The sequence below is a fragment of the Ambystoma mexicanum genome, chromosome 7q (assembly GCF_040938575.1).
Source record: "Ambystoma mexicanum isolate Mex_15411 chromosome 7q, UKY_AmexF1_1, whole genome shotgun sequence".
Lineage (NCBI taxonomy): Eukaryota > Metazoa > Chordata > Amphibia > Caudata > Ambystomatidae > Ambystoma > Ambystoma mexicanum.
Genome location: NC_090941.1, coordinates 146,032,900 through 146,054,593, shown reverse-complemented (window position 1 = coordinate 146,054,593; position 21,694 = coordinate 146,032,900). Strand labels below are relative to the sequence as shown.

The window sequence follows — 21,694 nt, the reverse complement described above, 5'->3', positions numbered from 1 at the left end:
AATGGTAGGGGACATGTTCCCAGAGGGCAGGTTTGTCACACTAAAGGAGTTTATAGATCAACTGGGTGATACCCCAACCCTGGGGCTCCGTTATATCTGTATGAGCATGGTCTTTCAGAAAAAAATTGCCTACATTCCCAGTAGAGCCATAGGAATGTATGCTGCTGGATAGTGTCTCCAAAGACAGAATTGGTTGCAAACTAATATCGACTTTGTACACAAAGAGCTATGGAATACATCTAATGCCCGTATAAAATGGGTAGTAGGACAGGTACTTTGATGCTACATGGCTGCGGTATTTCCTCCTACCTGGGAGGTATGCCTTTGTGCAAGATATTGCCTGATTCATTTCAAATTCCTGAACCGTCTTTACTATAAACCGACCAAGATTGCCAAGTTCTCTCCCAGGGTCATTGATGAATGCCCGAGATGTCATGCAACGCTTGCAAACATTTTTACTTATGTTCTGTACGTGCCTGCACATACAAAAATGTTGGCCCCAAATTGCAGGCAGTGTAGTGGGAATGGCAGGAGTGACACTAACACTAGCAAAATATCTACTGGGATATATAGGTAAAGTGGCCATAGAGGCACGTAGATTATTCAATCTGGCCTGTCTGATAGTTAAAAAATGTGTCCTTACAGGGTGGAAGTCACAGAGGGACCCCACACATACTGCATGGCTCCGGCAATTTATACAAAAGAGAAGGGAGAGCTTTACATTGCCACTGTGTCTCGCATTGTTGTCCCAAAGATATATATGGGAGGGATTCAGAATATACACGAGAAATTGAACCATTGTCACTGATGAGGCGCTAGATTCAACGTCAATGCTGACAGTTTTCAGTGCCTAGGATTCTGCATTGATCTCTGTAACTCTTTGCGCAATACTGTAAATTGTGTGTAACTACTGATGTTTAAAATAAAATGAACATTAGGTTTGAAAAAAAGAAGAAAAACCACTTCAGGGCGGTTCCGTCAATAGCACGTCCTGGTCAGTGATTTCGAAGGGGGGTAGAGAGGTCGAGTGGGACACATTATTCAAGGTCCCCTTTGTCTAAGATAGTTGATAACTTGGATGGTAGCCTCTTCAGTAGAGGGAGGATCTCCCTGTTTTCAGTACATCCTGGAAGGTGCTTTACTTTAGGGGATTGTGACGAATCGTGGGATTCAATCACTTCTCCCAGAGGGGGGCCTTTCCTTGTGAAGCTAGGTAGATTCCCCCTCGGGGTGGCGGAAAGTGGAGCCTCACGTGGAGAGACTTCCCTCTTTGGTACAAGGACTCCCATTCTGCAGAGGAACTCCCTAAAGCCCTCTCTTGAACCTACAATGTTTGTCTTTTCAGCTGCCAGTTAGTCGCAGTGTACACACATCCAGTATGTTTTTTGGTAGGTAGACCTAGCCCACAGTGTCCACATAGATAAGGTCCCACCACTGGTGGAATAGACACCTTCAAGCAAGAAGGAAATGTTTCCATTTGTGTCAGTTTGGTAAAACGTGCATGGACTCGTTTGTCCTTAAGATTTTTATATTTCTTTTTTTAAACTTGTTTTTATTAGCATTTTCTTAATCAACAATATAAAACGTATTCTTATGTTCCCTTCCCCAACTCCCACATACCTCGCACCGCCCCCCTCGGGTGATGGTCTTGGATCTTCCTCGTCCAGACACTGCATTCTTCACATAATGGCCAAGATCGAACAAGTTGCATCGTTTCTTGAGGTCTCGTTGGCTATGGCCTTCACCCATGGTCTTTGTACCTGTTGCATCAATATTTTTCTTTTGACCCCTCTAGCCATGGCCACTGGCCATGTCACACCATTAATTTGTTACCAAACGCCCATTGCCCAGTAGATGTAGGAATTGCAGATGTTAAACCTCTTTTCCCTAACTCCTTATTCCTGTGATAATTTCACAGTAATCCTTTCCATTAACAGAAATTCCTGCGGTAAGGTTCGCTGATTCCCGCTATAACGCACTCGACATGTATCCCCCTTCTTTTTCCAGGTCCCCTCCACTCAATTGCTTTTTCCCTCCCCAACCCTCTCCCGTTATCCCGTCGCTCATCGCTTTGTGGGACGCATATTTATTTCTGAGTGCGTCTTGTCGCTGTTATTTTGTGAGATTCACGCCGTCTTCCCCCTATGAACCCAAACATTTCTTCCTGTAACTGGCACTGTAACCCATCCCCAATGTCGCATGGTGTCTTCTTTCCCACTCGCGACCAGTAGCCTGATGTGGTTATTCTTGCTATTGGTATTTATATAGTGCCTACGCTATCTAAACATTGTTGGTCAAAACAATTTGTGTTGCCCAAGGAGCGTCTACATAAATAGAAGAGTTTTGAGTCTCTTTCTGATGTTAAGAATGTTATTAGACTCTATAGAGTCGTGGGGCAGTTCATTCCAAACATTGGTCCAAATCTGCGACGTTTTGTTTCGTGCTACAGCTGTTTAAACACTGCCCTTTTCCTCTATGGGAAATTGAACGGAAGTAGGCTGAAAACTGTTTTTATGTTTTTTAATAACTTCATTTTTTAACGAATTATTCCCAACATTTCCAGTTTGGGTGTCCCCTTGACACCATTTATGTTTAAAATATTTCATCCAAATGCATCCAGCAAGTCAAAAAGATTAGCCTTTCTCAGCCTTTCTGCTTTAAAGCACCAAGACCGATATAATGGTTGTAAGGAACAGGGGGCACCCCGTTCCCTGTTGAAAATGTTAAATGGATTTACCCCAAACCAGTAAAGGAAATTAAGTCAACGGTTTGTGCCCCAAATTATTTGGTCCAAATCTACCAAGCGATTTTCACGCTACGGCTGTTCAAACGGGAGTAGGCTGAAACAGTTTTTATGTTTTCTTCTTTAGGTTTTGAAAATTTCATCCAGATCCATCCAAGTCCTAAAGCTATCAGCAATGGAGTTGTAGGGGGTAAAATTGCTGCTTTTTCATTTCTGAAAAGCCTCTCAGCCTGTCTCCCTTCTACAAAGCACCATGGAAGATATAGCTATCATTTTGTGAGAAGGGGGGCACCCTCTTCCCTGTCAAATATTTTAATAACTACTGGATGGAATAACCCCAGACCCCTCCCAGAAATAGCCACTGCTTCGTGCTCAAGCTGTTTATTTGGTCCAATTTCATCCAGTTTTTTTTGCTCTGCGCTGTGCTGAAATCTTTACTTTTTCTCTGAGAAAAGGAATGAATGTAGACCAAAACATTTTTTTTTTTGCTTTCTTAATAACCTTTTCATATTTTAACAAATCTTTCCAGTCTGTGGGGCTCTGGTACAAACATTTGTTAGCAAAATATCAGCCAAATCTATCCTGCAAGTCAAATGTTATTAGCAATTAAATGTTAAGGTGTGTACCTAGTTCTATAGGATAAGAAATCTAAACTATAGTGCAGCAACCACCGCACTATAATGTATATTAATGACCAACATTTCACAAATCTGTTTAAGAATAAGAAATAGATATTCAAGAAATAGATCTTTACATCCTTAGAAACAAGTCAAGGTCAATCTCTGGCAAGGTAAACCACTTCACTTGATGTAGAGTTTGGCCCAAGTAGGAAACGGTTTCATATCCAGACTTCTCACCACTACAACCTCATGAACCTGGGCCAATCACCTTATTCTTTTTGTAGCTCAGTCCACATACGAAACAAAACAGAGTACACACGTATTTGCAGTCCCTGTTTAATGCAAAGTGCTAAATAAAAAGTAAAACACTGGGCCAAGATTTTCTGCCAAGTTATTTGTGACTTGCAGTGTGATGAATCAACTTCCCTACATGAGCAAATTATGTGATGCCGTGATTTGCCTAGAGCCTCCCTGTGGCTAATTTTCACTAGTTTGCAGTGTTGTTTTTTTTTTTAGGCAATATGACCCCCTGGGCCATAGTTACAAGCCTGAGCGAAGCAAAGGCTTTAACAGAGCCCCGGAGGCATTACCTGACCAGTAATGCCCCCCTCTGAGGGTCATATTGCCATTAGTTCCCAGCTCCATTAGACCGGGGTACTAATGGTCTTTTTTTTCTTTTTTTGGTTGAGAGGTGTCTCCTTTCGCAACCGAAAAAAAGTTAAACAAAAAAATGGTGGTCGCGGACAGTGCTTCCGTGGCGGCCATGGTAAACGAAGAAAATGGCTCATAGTCCCTTTTCCCTTTACATGGCGGCCTGAAGAAAAAAATATGAAATACCAAACAATGGTGGGCACCGGCGCAAGGGACACGCCGCAACGTGAGTAGGATTACCTTAAGGTAAGGCTCGCAAACGCACAAATCGGTGTGTAGATTTGTTTCTTCTTGCAGCGCGCCGGGTACTAATGAAGTTCCCCGTCTTGCATATTTTGGAATGCCCCTTCTTTCCCACACATCTTTTGTATCCACTTAAACCAACCTGGATATACTGCCTGATTGCAAACTGGTAAGCCTTGAAATCTGCGTTCAAATCTGCTCTCATTTGACTTAATTTATGTGATGCTGAGCATATCTCACTCCCTCTCCCTTTGCCTTGCTTTCACTATGTGCTAAAACGGGATTACATCCTAGAAGTTTAACATTATTTCAAAGTCATGCTTTATGGATTCTACGCGCACATGTTTTTCATCCTACTTAATGCACCTCTGGCTTACTGGGCGAAATATATTGGTTTATCTTGAGTTCTGAGTGGGAATGAGGCAGGCCAGCATGTCGAAGTTCACTCCTAGCACGGATGACTCACCCCTTCATCCTTTCATGGTGGATAAATTGAGAACTGTTACATTTGGTAATAATAACCACTATTATCACAATGTTCGGGAGGAGGAGGAGTTATTCATGAAACACTATATGAAAAAGAAAACCTGGTCTGAATAAAACCTGGCTTATGAAGAAAGGGGATTTAAAAGCTGATCAACAGTCCTCTTTACCAAGAATAGTGCAGTCATGTGACTCACAACTCACCCATACATGTCCACACGTGTATTTATTTTATCTGTTCGGATGTTTATGTAGCACATTATTGGACTATTTAAGGTGGCCCATTGTTTGACAGCAGAAGCTGCTTACTTGGAGCTACACCTATAATGTGTCAACTATGCAAGGAAAATGCTAAGGGAACTTTTCAATGATTTCAATTGATGACCTCCCCGACCTCCTTATTGCTAGTTGCACTGTAGCATTGGTGTGTCAAAGAGAACAGAGACTTTGAGTTCCCCTACTCAGTTTGTCAAAGTGAGAAGGAAGTCCTTTGATAACACCTTATTACTGCGCCAAAAAAATGATTGCACAGTATTATTTGGTGTCTAATTAGTAAGTTTTATTGGTGGCCCTTTGTGATAACCCATGTTTTGGCATTATGCCTTTCTCAAATCAGGGCATATCTTTTTGTTTGTCTATCGTTCAATTGAATGTGCACACTTTTTTGTTCTACATATTTTCAAACAGCATCATATTAAAAGAATATACATACATGTCATCAAAAGAAAATGAAATTACAAGGAAATAATATATATTTGTAGTTTTTATCCAATTGGAGTTGAAAACAGAAAAATGCCGGGTCCGGCATGTGAAGTATATGTGTTTGAGAAATACCAATGTTTAAAGTATGGTACAATATAAGCACACATCAATAAGTTGTGTAAGCAAAAAATCACAATGTTTTGAAAAAAATAAAATAATAAATACAAAAAGACAGAGATTTAGGGTGGGGTATAGGGGAGGTAAATGGGGTGAAACATAAAAAAATAAAAAGATTCACAAGAGAACGTTAGTCAATTGCAAACTTGATGTCAATATTATTAAACAGATTGCAAAGGGAAATACTCTTACCCTGTGCCGTCAATCTTAACCGCTAGGGTGGCTAGAAAATGTTCAATATTACAGGGGTAGATCCCATCTGGAGCAGGAGAAAGAAGGAAGGACAGGGGATGGTAAGAAAAGGAGGGGGGGGGGAGTTGTCATGTCTGTGTCCCAGAATTGTGTTCCTTGTGATATTATTGTGCGTACATATCATTGTTCGCTTTGCTTAATTTTGTAAAATGCAATAAATAAAAGGCAAGTGGAGGTTGTGGATTGTTGTCGCATAACATCTAGGTATAGAAAGCTGTTATACCTGACTATGGTTTAGCCCATTGTAATTCGTTTAATGCCTTGTTAACGGATTCACGCCACTGCACACCACTTTTATTCATACTACCCCTTGTGGGAAAAATAAGAAAACGTGGAAATTGCACATTGTTTGTTCATTAGAAGTACAAAACGGCCTCATAATATTAGTGGGAATTAATGCGCTATTTTACATGCAAATGATATCTTGTATCTAAATATCAATCAAGATGCCGTGTAGTATTGCGAACAATGTCCCGTATGGGTAAACGGATCCTGCTGTGATTGGACAGCTAGGTGGGTGGGCTGCCTGAGCCCCTAAGGGCTTACCTGCAAAGATTAGTCCTTTCGCGTCCCACATCCGTATGAAAATGGCCGTGGGTCCCCTGTCTTCTAAAGAGTATTTTCATTGCCATGGGAACTGGGTGGTCCTACCTCTGTTTCCATGGCGAGTGTCTGGAGTTGTCGGCCATATTTTGGGTAACTCTATAGTGAATGTTATGGGAAGCTGCGTACGAGACTCAAATAACATGCTTTACTATAATTGTCAAATTATTACAGATTTTTCAGACTTTTTAATCACCATGTTGCGGTTGTTCAAACTGCTGCATTTGAAAAAGTTGAAAACCAAATTGTTTCTTTTTAAATTTTAAATTTCAATAAACTTATGGATTGGATGATGTTTAATATATTTATTTGTTAAACATTCATAAAGCAATAAGGTGGTTTTATTTTTATTCTGGTGCAAGGTGGTGAGACATGACGTGTAATTGTCTCAATGCCACTGCGAAATCTAAATAAAGCTTGATTTGGCGCTCGTGTCTTATGGGAATTGTAGTTTCCTGCAGCTGGTAAGCTCTGCAGGAAATAATTGGAACACACGCAAAATGTTTATTGATGCGCGTACGGATATATGAGACTTATAATAGTGGTGTTTCCCAAAATCTATTAGTATACTGTTACACATGTAGTAGAGACCAAAACATATGAGTAATATATCAAACTTCACAATAAGTACAATTAATATTCTTGCACATAAAACATGATTATCCGTAACAATGTCTGATAGGTTAAAGGCCCTTTAAGGGCTAGAGGACTTGGAAATGTTTCATAAAAAGTATGCCATTTCATTGTCTGTATTGAAACCTGTTTCCACACTTCTGAAGCGGCAAATGAGTCTTGCCTGTTCTTGGCATAGAAGAAGTTCTTGATTTCCGCCCCTCCGTCCCAGGGTTACCTTTTTTAGGCCAATAAATCTGATTTCTTTTTTGTCATTTAGCTGATGTTTTTTTTTGCCAATAGTCAGCTGAAGGTAGATTCTTGTCTTGGCTGCCGATTGCTGAAAAATGTTCTCTAATTCTTGTCCATAGCTCTCGGATTGTGCTCCCAATGTAAATATATTTACAAATGCATATGATTGCATAGACCACGTATTTGGTCCGACAGTTAATTTGTTCCTGTATTTTCATTTGTACACCATTTGAGTCTTTGAAGGTGTCTATGCTAGCTGTTGCATACTTAAACATGGAGCAGGTACCACATCTTCTGAAACCTGGCTTGGGTTCATCTAACCAGGTCCTTGTTTTGTCTTTGGTTATTTCTGGTAGTAGTGAGGGACTTAAACTCGTTCAACGTGTTCTGGCTCTTCTGTAGATCAAGGATGGGTGATCATAAATAAATTCCCTTATGTGCAGATCTAGCTTGAGCAGGTACCAACTTCTTTTTAGGATCTTCTTAATTTCACGATTGTTAGTGCAATATGTGGTGGTGAATTGAACTTTGTCATGTTTTGGTTTGTCCTTGTGTGTCAAAGTTTGTAATTTTGGTGTTAGTTGTGCCTTCGTCTGAGCTGCCTGAATACATTTGGGCGAATAGCCTCTGGCCTTGAATCTGCTGGACAAAAGATTGCATTCCTCATCAAAATGTGTTGGGTCTGCACAGTTCCTTCTGGCTCTAATAAATTCTCCTTTTGGAATATTTCTGATTACTGGTTCATGGTGGCAAACAGTGTAGAATTTATTTCAGTCTCTTTGTGATACGTTTTGGTTGTAAGTCGATTTCCTGATACATAAATTGTCAAATCCAGGAAATGTATCTCTGTTTGGCTACTGATACCTGTGATTTCTATGCCCCAACTATTTTAATTAATTTTAAGTCTGAAGTTTTCAAAGTCCTGTGGTGTACCATTCCATATGAAGAAGTCGTCAATGTAGCGTGTCCATTTTATAATGCTGTTTTTGTATGAGTCCGTTGTATACACCAGGAGGTCCTCAAAAATTCCCATGACCAGATTGGCCAATGCTGGTGCGTATTTCACGCCCATTGCGACGCCTCTTTTTTGTTTATAGATTTTGTTCTCAAATATGAAGATACTGTTTTCTAAAGTTGCCATGAGCATTTCTTTTATCATGCAAACATAGGGAAAATGAGATGCTGATTATTTCTTGAATGTGTAGGTTATTGTTTCCAATGCTAAATCATGTCCAATGGATGTATATAGAGCCTTAACATCCCAAATTGCAAGATGGTATGTTGGGTGCCATTTTATGCCTTCCACAAGACGTATGGCTGCAGTACTATCTTTCAAGTATGCTTGTACTTCTTGTGCTTTTGGTCTCAATATGTTATCAATGTATTCTGCTAATGGCTCAGTGGCCAGCCTATTCCGCTGAGAATTGGTCTCCCTTCTGGAATGTTAGTAAATGGCTTATGTACCTTGCAGAGGAAATACATTGTTGGTAGAATTGGTTTGGAAACTTATAGGAAGACTTTTTCCTCATCTGAGATGAGCCCCTGGCCGTGCCATCCTTCTATTAGATTATTCAAATCTGTGACAATTTCCATTTTGGGATTGGAGGGCAATATCTCATAGCAGTTAGGTGTATCCAAATGTTGTGCCATTTTAACATAGTCTTGCCTATTCATCACAATTATATTCCCGCACTTATCGGCTTCTTTGATGACTAGGTCTTTATTTGTTCTTAAGAGGTGGAGCACATGTTATTCTTGTGATGTTACATTTTCTCGTTTTCCTTTTTCGCTCGTTTTCCCTTGCATGTCATGAATCTTGTGTAGATCCCGCGAAACTGATTTGTAAAATGCATCCAGCATGTTGTCCGGTGCCAATTGTGGCAAAAATTTGGACTTTGGTCTAAGTTCTTTTTGAATTAGGCCTATAGGGAAAATGTCCAATTCCTGCAAGGTCTAATGGTGTCCAGTCATTTGGTCGACTACAAACTGGTCGACTGCAATTTGGTCGACGTCATTTGGTCGAAAACCAAATGGTCGAATTTTTTTTTTTTTATTTATATATGTGTTTTGTGGGTTTTCGTGTTAAAAAAAAAAAAAGAAAGAAAAAAAAGGGGGTTGGGGGGGGGACCCCCCCAAAAAAAAAAAAAAAGGGGTAAAAAAAAAAAAAAAAAAAAATTCGACCATTTGGTTTTCGACCAAATTGATTCGACCAGTTGTCCAGTCGACCAATTGATTTCGACCAAATGACTGGCAACCAGGTCTAATGCATCGGAAATTTATTAGGTTCTTGTAATGATCTGAGGAGATGTCTGTTTCCCAGGTCTTCGATAGTAACTTCACTGATAGTGACTGGGTCTGTCTGTTTTTTCTGTTTGCCAGCTTGTGTTGCAAAGAATTATGATAACTTTGCAAGGAATATAACAGCATGATTGGTGTACTTGAGGTGGCCTGAAGGTAAGCCCTCACGGCTCCCCATCCGCCGAAAACAGCGGACTGATTTAATCAATCTCATTCACTTTTATTTCTGCTTTCATCCAGCCTGCTGCGTTGAGCAGAGCTGGGGCGTAATTGCAGACTGAACACGTGTTTCCACACAAAGATATTACTAAAAAATATTTACAAAATGGCCCCAGTGTGAGTCGGGCCTGTGTTGATCCACGCTGCCCAGCCAACTCTACCTCGCCTCCCATCAGTTGTCCACAATGCCTTAAGACCTATTCACTGCCCTCAACGCCACCATTCTTGCCCATATGTTGGAAAATTCTAAGCAGTCTGACTCTGGTCCAATTTATATGGTGTCTTTGGACTTGACTTGGTGGCTTTTGATTGAGTCATCAGACATATTCTGTGGAATAAAAAATTATTATGCTGGGAATTCCCTCAGTCCTGGTTCGCTTAATTGTTATGCTGCATCAGAACACCAGTTTTCAGGTATGAATTAACCAAGAAAGGTGCTCTCACTTGCCCTATTCCTACCTTTATGGGGGTTAAGCAGGGTTGCAACCTGGCATCAACTTTATTTAATTTGCATTTGTGTTATCTGGATAAACTGTGGCAAAATGATAACATCTTTGGGGTAAGTGTCAGCAAGCTCCATCTGCATCGGATGGGGTTTGCCGATGACCTGATCCTCTTTGATAAGACCCCCTTTTGTCTAGAAAATATACTTAACCTATTTTCCATGTACTCCACCAAGCACAATCTCCAGGTCAATCGTTCAAAGTCAACCATTATTATCTTTACTAATATAGAAGAGGATTAAAACTTTTAAATGGACAATTTTAGACATAGAAATTGATCAGACCTTTTCCTTTATGGTGTCTTGGATACACCTTATCTGACAGTGCTTCCCTGAGTATGTGGGTCATGACTATCAATCAGAAGATGAGAACGCTGTTGTCTCAGGCAAAAGAGAAAATTTGCAGTGCTTCCGTTGTATGGGTCCACCCAGGACTGCTTAAGCGAACAGGTAACGTTTGATAATACGGAAGGGGAGGTTCCCCCGGAGGAAAGAGAAGCAGAATGCGAAGTGGAGTAGGCTCGAGTTGGGGGGGGTAAGCGGTACATATTTAACGATATGTACATGATGCTAAAGTATTATGATAACTACTGCTGGTTTTGTTGAATGTCGATTGTTTGTTGTAAAAACCAATAAAATTGATTAAAAAAATATATATATATGGATGAGTTTGCTTTCCTCTAAGCACCAATGGCAGAAGTTGACCAATTATGCAAAAATGCTTTATCCACCACGCAACTCGATGTATCAAGATTTAGGCAGTATGCTTAAAGAGGCCAATCCATAATCTGTTGTGAGGTTTCAGGCGCAGATGAAGCTCCTTCTCAAGAGACTTATTGTAAGAACAGACGACCTCAGATCCGGTTTGCCTTAAGTTAAAAAGAAACATTTTGAATTCGATTGGTTGCCTACAATTGAGGCAAATAATACCTATAAATCGTATAAGGAATATGCATAATTGGCCAAAAAAACTAAAACCTTGTGCGAAATATTTACTATGATTCCTGTGTGAAAAAGCATGTGCTTTATTTCTGCGTTTTAAACTTAACCAATTTCATACTTTTGAGCGTGTCTATCATTGGCAGAAAAACAATGGAAAAGAAGAAATAATAGAATTTGATAGACTCATGTTGCTTGGTAAATTCAACATTGGTGATACCCCATTCTCTAGGGAATTGCTGTGGACCCGGTGTATGTGGGGGGAGGAGAACACCTGTTTGGTATTGGCACTCACCCAGTTATTGGCAAGAATGAATGAGCTTTTATGTATGTCAATAAATATGTAATTTTAAATTGTTATATTGTAATTTTTATGTCTTAACTCTATTAGGAAATTAGGAATGAATGTATCTTATATTCAACGTATCTCTTATGAATATTTACTTTCTTTGGCCTTATCGAACGTGGCCTTCATGTAATCATGATAGCAAATGCTCGACTTATTTAAGATGCTGCACACTCCTAATAATGGGTATGCGGTTTTATATCTTTTAGTATTGTAGTTTTCTAATTGTCTTTTCAGGAGTTTTTCAGCTTGGATTTTGCATATAATTATATTGCACATTTTGCACATCTGCTACTTTTCATGCACATTTGTGGAACTTGCGCATTGTAATATATCTCAGGGATTCATTGGATAAATTGCAACCATATTTTATGTGCTAAAATGTTAAGAAATTATGGCAATTGATGATCTGTTAAGACGTTTGGTATATATAATCAAACATAAAACCTTTACAAATACAAAAAATTGGTGTTGGAAGTATATTTGCCATATTATTTTTTCAAGCGTCCCTGTGCTGAGAAGTTCTTAGATTTATATAATATTATTGTCATCCATCCACTTTTGTTGATGTTACAGCTGATATGAATTCCTCAGTGGGTAACTGAATCCACTTTCTCAAGACTTTGTTCATGTAAATACCATCTCTTTTTATTTTGTTTTTAATAGCATTTGCAAATATCATTATTTTCGTTGTCTTAGTGTTGAGAGTCACAAATCAGTGTTTTTCATGTAGCTTTCAAGAGTATATTGGTCCACGTTGCAGTCCTATTATTGTTTGTTCAAAGAGGACAAGATCGTCGGCATATAGGATCCTGGGCATAGCAGTGTCATTAATATTTGGAGGAAAGTCTCTAATAACAGCTTGGCTCATACCCATATCTGATAAATAGGATACAGTAGCTGCTAAGGGGCAGCCTTGTGTTAGTCCTCTAACGGTCACGATTTTTCAAGAGAACAAACCTTCTTTAGATAGTTGCACTCGGATGGAAGTCGAGGTGTAAAAAGTCTTGATTGGTTCTAGCAAATCTTCAGGACAGTCGCATATTTGTCCATAGTTTCTCAGAACTTATCATTATCAAAAGCTTGTTCCAAGTCAACAAATACAGCATATATTTTTTGCTTTGATGGCTTTGAGTTTCAATAGTGTCAATAGGAACAAGTTAAGGTTGGTGCCAACGCCACTTACAAAGCCTGATTGTCTAGGATCCAATCAGCCAGAGGAATTTGTCCATTTATTTAGATGGCGTAATAGTATTTTTCCAAAGATCTTTCCTAGTATATAGAGTAGGGCTACAGGGCGGCAGTTGCTAGGCTTCTTACAATTACCTTTTTAAAATATAGTAATAATCAGAGCAGTTTTCCAAGAAGGTGTAATCTCTTTGGTCACCAATACCTCATTAAACAAATGCCAACCTGAAACAAAACCCAGAAGCATGGGCTGATTTCTGCAGGTTATTGAGAGTCCATCAGGACCTGGGGCTCGCGGCGATGTGCTTAGATTTTTTATCCGCATAACCAGATCACTTTATCAAATTTGATGTTCCTTGGATTAGTTGTCAGTTTTCGCTTCTGCAATGTTTAGATTTTTGGTGCCGCGAATAGCTTGGTAAAGTGCTCCTGCCCAGGCTTTTCTGATACTCCCATTTGTGAGAGATGCAAATTGAAAGATTGTGTTGTTATTGAGCAAGGCCCACAAGTCTCGCGATTTCTTTGAATAGACTAATTTCAACATTTGTTCAGCGTCATGTTGATAGCCTCTTCTGCAGCTAGACATCAGCCAGTTCTTAAATCTTTGTTTCCTGGCTCGTTTTAGCTTGATTTTATCCTCCGTCTGGCTTCTTTTGAGTTGTCTTAGATCTGCTCTATATTTGCTCTTAATTAACATCAGGTCTTTATTATGAGCATGTAGCCTCTTGAACGGTTCACAGCAAGTTCTTTTAAGTGTCGATTTAAAGGCTAGAAACACACCAAAGTAATCTAGTGGGGTTTGTTCATGATCTTTAGCTTTGTCCGATAAGTCTCATTAATGAAATGGATATTAGATGGACTCATTCTTAATCTATTGCCTCCATATTCTACTTGAAGAGGAGATAATGAGCAAATATTGTGTAGTTGTGCCTTTTCCCAGGTTATCGTGAACAAGTAGTGATCGCTATTTCTTGTTGGGATGATTGTCGGGGTATCTATTAATGTTCTCATTTTTCAGGAAAATAATAATAGTCCAAATATGCCATCTGTTCATTATGATGCCATTTTAGCTCAAAAATAATGCTTGCTTCCCACCCGGGGCCATCCTGCCCTTTGAAAGTTCGAATCCCAGACCATCATAGCCTTTCATGCTTTCGAGGTTCATAGAGTACCATAAAATGTGCTAATAAAACCTGGTTTTACAGTGCTTAGAGTGGGAAGAACCTGTCACAAGTATTCAATAAGAATATAAATGATTATACCATGCATATGGGACATTAACTGGAATTGGATGGTATTACTGAGGCATTTCTGACTGCATTTTACATATGATGGCCGCAGCTGAACATGTGAGGGCTGCACCATATTCAGTGACTACCATGCATAATACATTAACTGCTATTACTGGAACGTTTGAGGCTGTGTAGAAATTACGTATGTGAGGCTGCACATTACATTTGTTGACGAAATGTTGCATGTGAGACATTAACTAGCATCAGATGGTAATTCTGGGACATTTCAGGCTGTGCGTGCATAGGATGGATGCACCTGCATATGTAATGCTGCACCTTTTAAAATAGAAAATGGAGTCCTCTGCTTGGCCCAGCAGTAGAACTGCAAAGATTGCAAGCAAATACTGGTTAATGGTCACTGAAATGTTTGTGGAATCAGTGTTCCTGATTGGCTGAGCGAAACCTAACTTTCTTTGTAGGGTGCTAATTAATGGTCTCTACACAGGGATACAAATTTCAAGGTGCAAACTACTAACCAGCCATAAAGGTTGATCACCACCACAATTCTACACATACACAGAGTACCCAATTGCTTACACGGCAAGAGTCCATGTTCACTAGCCGTTGGCTAACTTTGAGCCCTGTCTACATGTACTTGAATACAATCTTTGCAGGTAATCTGCCTGTAACCCCTGTTTCTGGCCCTGGTCCAAGCAAGGGTGTCCATCCTCCTCACCCAAGACGAGGGACAGTCCCCATGAAAACCCACCACCCCAAACCTCCTAGATCAGCCAGTGGTGGAGGACACTACTTCTCAAAATTAAATACCTGATAACAGGAGATGGACTACATTCTGAGTTCTTAGATCGCTAATGGACAATGATACCAGAGTGAAGTTTATAGGGGATGCAGACAGGGACCCCTCTATTTATAAAACCACTTTTATCCTTTAAACCTTTTTTCCCCCCCAGCATCCCCCTGGCGTGTGCTCCATTTAAATGGGAACCTGCTATGTCAGCTCGCCCTACATCGGAGTGGGTTGGGGTCCCTTTGGGTGAGTCTGATGCACCAGGCCCCTTACCTACACTCTGTATCTCCCACATGGAGTGTGAGGCCAGAGGATGCCCTCTGTGGGTGGTACCATCTCACTAGCCAGCCTTAAGCAGGCCGCTTCTCTGTCCCTCTATCCCCGTGTTCTACTTGGCGTTCTTATAAATAATTAATATTCTACCCCTACTTAACTCTTAACCCTACTTGACATTCCCCCTAGCACTTAACTCTACGCTTCCCCCTACTTAACACTTAATAAATATACTGCAGACATTTATATATTTGCATACATTAAACACACACAGAACACTATGCCACAATGGGGTGACTGCTGCGGTCAGTAATCCCCTTCACTGTCTCTCCTTGGTGCTGCTGTCCCACTGATGTGACTGCAAAGCTGGTTAAAGAAAGAGCTGGCTTTTGCAGGGCTTGATGATGGTTGGCTAGTGTCTGTTCTGACCCCAGCAGATGAATGGTGAGGTCGGGCCCCTCTTCTTTTTTCAGGGTGGCCCAGTCCACCACATGAGGCCACCCGCACTCACTGCACAGCCTGCATGCTTTTAATTGTCCTGGCCGGCCCCCTACGCAATAGGGGGTTTGCCCGTTACCACAGCCGCACCCTGTGGCCTTGTGCTGTCTTCAGGGTGGGCCCCGTTGGCTGCGGGGTCCATCCACGATCATTGCTGCACCCGCGGCATACTTTTAGAATCTTCATTGCGGCCCCCTTAGCATGGGGACTGCGTGGCCTGAACCACCCTTCTATGTTTATGCAGCGTCCCCGTTGTCATGGTTGGGCTTTGGGTCCGCACTCTCTGCAATGTGTCGCAGGAGACAGGCAGCAATCCTTCACCCGGGCTGCTTCGCTGAGCGGCCAGGGGCTTTCCTTCACCCACACCGCTCAATAGAGCATCCCACGACGTACTCCTCCTCTCTGTCTCTTCACCTGGGCTGGCTGACGAGGCTAGCACAGGACTTCTCTTCACTTCATGCTCTTCACCACACGGGCTGCGCCTGGCATACTCGGTCCAGGCCAGGGGGGGGGGCTGCTCATGGCTGCGTTCCCCCTTTCCCCAGGTAAGTCTCTCTCCTTCTCTGCTTTCTTGTTCTCTCCGTTCTTCAACTGTCATTGTCATTTTGTTTATTTAAATTCTATTGAATTCTTTTCTCTCCGCTGGCAAACCCATTCTTGGGTAGGGCAGTTCTATTCCTTTGTTTCTTTTATTTCGTTTGTTAACATTCCATCCAGCCCCAAAGTGGGCTGGATAGATGTTTCCAAACACACACACAAGACACACTCAAATAAATAAACCACACACTTATTTAAATACTTTATTTAACCTGGTGTCTGCGTCTTTGTTTCTAGATGTTCCCTTATGGGAAAAGCATGTAGGCCCCGTGGGGCCACGGGCTACACACCTGTATGCGCTACTGCAATTGTAAAATTAATAGAAGGCGTATGGCCTGTCTTGAAGCCATGTACATACTGCTTGGTGGCAAACTGCAATATGGTCATCTGTGTGATCCATTTCCTGTGCTCAAATTATGTTTGTGTAAAGATTGACACATTTTCAAAAACAAGACTAACTGTTAAATAGTACCTTTCACATGATGATGATTTTTATTTTGTGTTTACAGTTAAACTTTAAAGGAATAGTGCGCTCTAAAATATTATTGGCTAAAATGATGGCCAATAATCAAAAATATATCTAAAAAATATTTTTAAAAGTCCCTATGCAAAGTATTGAGCAAATGAAGCTCAAACTTAGAAATGTGAAGCACTAGGAGGCATCCATTTTGTGAAATGGATGCCTCCTGTGCTTGCCCTTGCGGCACTAATGAAGCAAAAGCCAGCCAGCTGTAATAAACAAAAGCTACCACTGGGTGGCTTTTGCTTCATTAGTGCTGGAGGACGGAGACCAGAGACTGCAGGCAAGAAAGCTGCATCTGGGTAAGTGCTTATTTCTTTTTTTAAATGAGCACTAGCTGTGTTTTTTTCCCTAAGTTTTCCGGCCTGGGGAGCCTGGAAAACTGAGTAAACCGCAGCTTTTAAAACGTTGTATTTTTGTTTGCGGTAGCTTCAACTTGGAGCCCCCTGGGCTCCAAGCTGAAGCTACCGCAAACATAAATACAACGTTGTTGTATTTAAAAACGCTGCGGTTGTCTTTCTAAGTTTCTCGCGCTCCTCCGAGCCGGGGGAGCCTGAGAAACCTAGAAAGAGAAACCGCAGCGTTTTTTTATACAACTGCGTTGTGATTCTGCCTGCAGCAGCGTTCACGTTGAGTCTCCTGGGCTCCACACGAGGGCTGGCAATTGAGCCTGCATTTTCTTCAGTTGGGCTAACACAAATTCATGCATATGTATGTGTGCGTGTGTATATATATATATATAAACAAGCCACAGGAGTGTGGAGAAACGCGTCAGCCAGCCTCTCGCAACTTGGGAAGCCTTTTTGTTTTTAACTGCCATGATTAAATAAAACTTTTTTCTACTTTTGCATATACTTGCAAGTGCAGTTATTTTCGGGTTCCTGAAGTCTCATTTTTCAGCAAATTGCAGCTGTGGATTGGTACTATTCCGGAGTGTTGGGAGTGCAGCTTCATACAGTGAAGGCTTTTTTTGCCTTATCCTGGGGAAATATATATATGTCCAATGCAATTAACAATTGCAAAAGCCAAAACTAGAGTTCTTAGTAGAGTCAAAGCTTGCTCTAGCCCAGACCACAAAATTGCCTGTGCGATTGTGAATTGACATTGCTTTTCCCTTTATTTTCAGTGAATTCATTGCAGAAGAAGGTAACGAGAGGTTTTGGCAATTTGTAGACACTGTCCGAGAAATGACAATATATAAGCATGGAGGTAAGATTTATGTAAAGCCATGTTTTTTTTTTTAATGTTTCTTTTGTGACTGTTTTTGTGGCGCCCTTAAGCCTTCGGGTCCATGAATAGCGCGGTACAAATTACTAAAGTAAAGTCATATACTCTGTATATATGTTACTTCAGAGTGGGCCTTGCAATATAATTTCAGCCCATTTTTATTTTGTTCTGGTTAAAAAAAGCATTCTCTGTCAGAGATATTTTAGTTGAAAAAAAAAATACCCGGGAAAGGTGCTGTAGAGTAGCAAAAGGAAGTCTCAAGATTCTTTTGCAAGGTGCACTCTTTTTGATTGATGGTTCTTTGCACTGGTGATTCTCATTCTCTCTGGCACTCGGATCACAGCCCCGCTCCTAGTGCATGTGTAGAGTCTAGGGCTAAAGCTTCTTCCTTCTGGCTCCCGAGAAGCACATATTGCTTCTGTTTGTAAAGCTGGTTTCTTTAGACTTAAAGCTTTAAGGAAGATCCTTCCAATTTTGCCAGCTCAGTTTCGAAGGTGCAGAGCTTTTGGTCCCAAATTAAGCAGACTTGTGTGGACGCTGCCATTAGTAGGTACCACTGGGACCCACTTGAATGCTTATTGGGTATATATCCTAGATCGCGCAAACGTAAACATATTACCAGATTTATGGACCTCGTATGTATACTTGCCAAGTTTGGCAATGTCATGGAAATCTAGTGGGGGTCTGCTGTTTGGTATATGGTTCAGAGATCTTGGAACTTGGTGTGAGGCCGAAACAGGGCATGGCTTGGGGCGATGCAGGTACATGACGAGGACACTGCTGCTGCTTTTGAGACATGGAAGGCCCTTACAGAAACTGTCTTCTATCCATCAGACGACGAACCACCCTGAATGTTTCTTTATTTGCTTCCATTCCTCCTAATTACTGAATATAAGTGGCACGTTGGCTGCAGAACCCTTCAAAGGTGTTGCTGCCGTGGAGCGCCGATTGGCTCACACTTTATCTGCTGCACTGGTCTGTAATGACCACAATTCTCTGCTTTAGACATAAAAGCCCTAGATACGGGTTTGGAATGTTCTACGTTTATGTATATTGGTTGAATTGCTCAATGTTGAATGTTATTTAAATAATTAATGGCTGAACTATACATTGAATGATAAATGTGCTATTGTGTAATGATGCTGCAAGAAGTTCACCAAAAAACACATTTTCTTTTAAAAAAAGAAAAAAATAAATAGCAATGAATATAATGTTCAATTTGCGAGGTACTAGTCGGGCATACAAAGTCACTCCCTCCCCAATTCTCCACATGCCAGTTTCTTAATTGCCAAGAATCAATTATCGCTCGCCAAAGACTAGTGGCAAGTGCAAATTGTGTGGCCTGCTATGACATTGAAGTGAACAAACTCCACTCTGCGATTCACGTTGTGCAACTGTAACAGTGTTTCCTTTTAATGCAACCCAACAACATATCCCCGTCTGTAAAAATGAACTCCGAGCAAGTATAGCATTTCTTGTCTTAACAAACAGTTCATCACACTAGAAGTGCTTTTGTGATTACAAACTTGCACATTTCTATTTTACGGGGGGGATATAAACCTCTCCCACATACCTTCTCACTTCATTTGATTGCGTCCTATAAATCACACTCTACTCTGTCTCCCTGAAGTGCCTTAAAGGCCCTGCTGATTCTCAGTGGCAACAGGTCTGGCTAACCTAACATATTGGTGATGTCTGGTCGTGTGACCTTCTGCTTCCACAATGGTCGTTCTTTCACCTGAGTGATGGGACCTGTGAACTCTGATTTCAGGACGAAACCTATACTATCTGGTGAAAACGCAACCCCTAATGCCTACGTGACTTCATAACCAGAACCAGTCACTAATGCGATGTATGTTGGCTTTGCCAATATTTATTTTCTCTTGCCCCCTGGAGACCTTGTAGTCCAGAGTAAAAGGTGGCTTGATGGGCCTGGCCAGGCTTTGCTTAAAGGTAATGAGGGAGCAGGCATTCAGCTGAACCCCACTTGCCAGATACTGGAACGCGGTAGAAAGAAGACCTAAATGTGGCCATCTGAGCTTGTAGGTCTGTGCTGGTGAAATGGAATCCCCTGACTGGTTGCCTCTAATGTACTGGGAGAAAGAGGCATAGCCGGTGAAAACTGGGAAGGCTTGGAATACCCCCACCAGAGTCAGCAGTAAGACAGAATTTCTTCCTGACACAGCGCTCGCTCACTACTGGGCCCTTGTAGCACACTATAGAGCTGCAAAACCGGGCCAAATAAGGGAGAAACCTCAATTACCTCATCCCAAGGCCCCAGAAGGAAAAAAAAAACACAACCAATCATAAGAAAGGAAACAATGAGAAGGAAAATGACAGCTGGTAGAGGAGAACGCAGAAAGCGAATGGAATGAGATACTGCCTGAAAGCAGGTGGGAACAGGGTTCACAGTAGCTGTTAGTATTGAGAGGGGTAAAAGCTAGAGACGAAGTACTTCATCTTCAGTGCTATGACTCCCAGTACTGGAACAAGTGAGCCAGGCACTATGCTCCTGACTGGATGAAAAATGGTAAAATAGATGGTGTATCCCGGGGAAGAGGGGGTGTGGCACAAAATGGCCTTGTGCCACATTCCCTGCTTCTACAACTCAAGCAAGGAGGTAGCTGGACATCATCCCTAAAGCACTGTCAAGATGAACCGTGCGGGAGACCGCTATGGGCACTGGAAGGACAATATTGACACTGTTTTAGATCATTCCCATATAGGGTTTTCTAGATATGTTTCAACTAAACCTTTAGACCCAATAGGAGTACATCCCAAACACCCTCGTGTTCGAATAAAATCTTTTTGAGCCTTCACTCTGTCATGTAGTTTGTCAATTTGCCACATTACATTTCTTCAAGTCCTCTTTGCGTCCTCATTCTTCGTTGCATCCATGATTCGTTCCTCTTCTCTCCTCTTCCTTTCCTGTTGTATTAGCTCCCCCTCTCCTTCCCTTCCTTAATCTATGACTTTCTTCAATCTTCTCATACCTTTCTCTTTCCTTGCTCCCCTTTCTCTCCCGTCCACTCCTTATCCTTTTCCTTCTTCCTGTCTGGTTATTTCATGTTGACTGCTTGTTTGATGTCCTGACCACTTTAAAGAGCTAAGAGGCAAGGAAATGACAAGAAAAAGAAGTGGTGCTATATGAAAGCGGTAAGGGAGGACAACATGTGGGAGGTCAATGAGACCTCAGGAAGAATAACGTAAGAAACAAGTTGTGAGCTAGCAACCATTTTGTTTAAAAAGTGACAGTGTTTCTCTATTACCAGCTCTTCCTTTTCCATTGAAAAGATTGATGATTTAGAGTTGCTTGAGCAGGAAGATATGGATATTTCTGATTGTCTGGTTACTCCTTCTGAAGTAGAAGGCAAAAGTGCCTTCATAGATGAAAAGTGGAGATGTGTACTGAAGCCCTTTAAGGAAGAGTATAACCCAAATGATTGGCTCCCAAAAGCAGAATCTTGCAGTAATTGCTGTGGTGCTCTGATCTCTACAATCGAGATTGAAAATCTTGGAAGCCTGAAGTGCCTGGGTGAGAATTTAGGATTTAAGTAATCTCCTTCAGCAACCAGCAACGATGCTTGGCTGCTCCAGCACCATCAGCGGGTCAGTCTTTTTTCAAAGAAACGAGCTGGTAGTAGAGCTTTGTTTTCTGTGGGGGCCTCCCTCTGGAACTGCCTACCTGCCACCTTGAAACTTGAGGAGA

The 21,694-nt window shown here is 41.3% G+C and overlaps 1 protein-coding gene across 2 annotated transcripts in view; it reads left to right on the top strand.

Moving 5' to 3' along the window:
- UGGT2 (UDP-glucose glycoprotein glucosyltransferase 2) overlaps positions 1 to 21,694 on the top strand; it is a 1,923,861-nt gene that overhangs the window by 21,396 nt on the left and 1,880,771 nt on the right. Inside the window, exon 2 of one of the 2 annotated variants that reach the window (XM_069639785.1) lies at positions 17,885 to 17,967. The exons of the other annotated variant lie outside the window; for it this stretch is intronic. Within the exon in view, the coding sequence (XP_069495886.1) occupies positions 17,885 to 17,967 (83 nt within the window). The remainder of the gene's footprint in view (positions 1 to 17,884; positions 17,968 to 21,694) is intronic. 2 annotated transcript variants of the gene reach the window in all.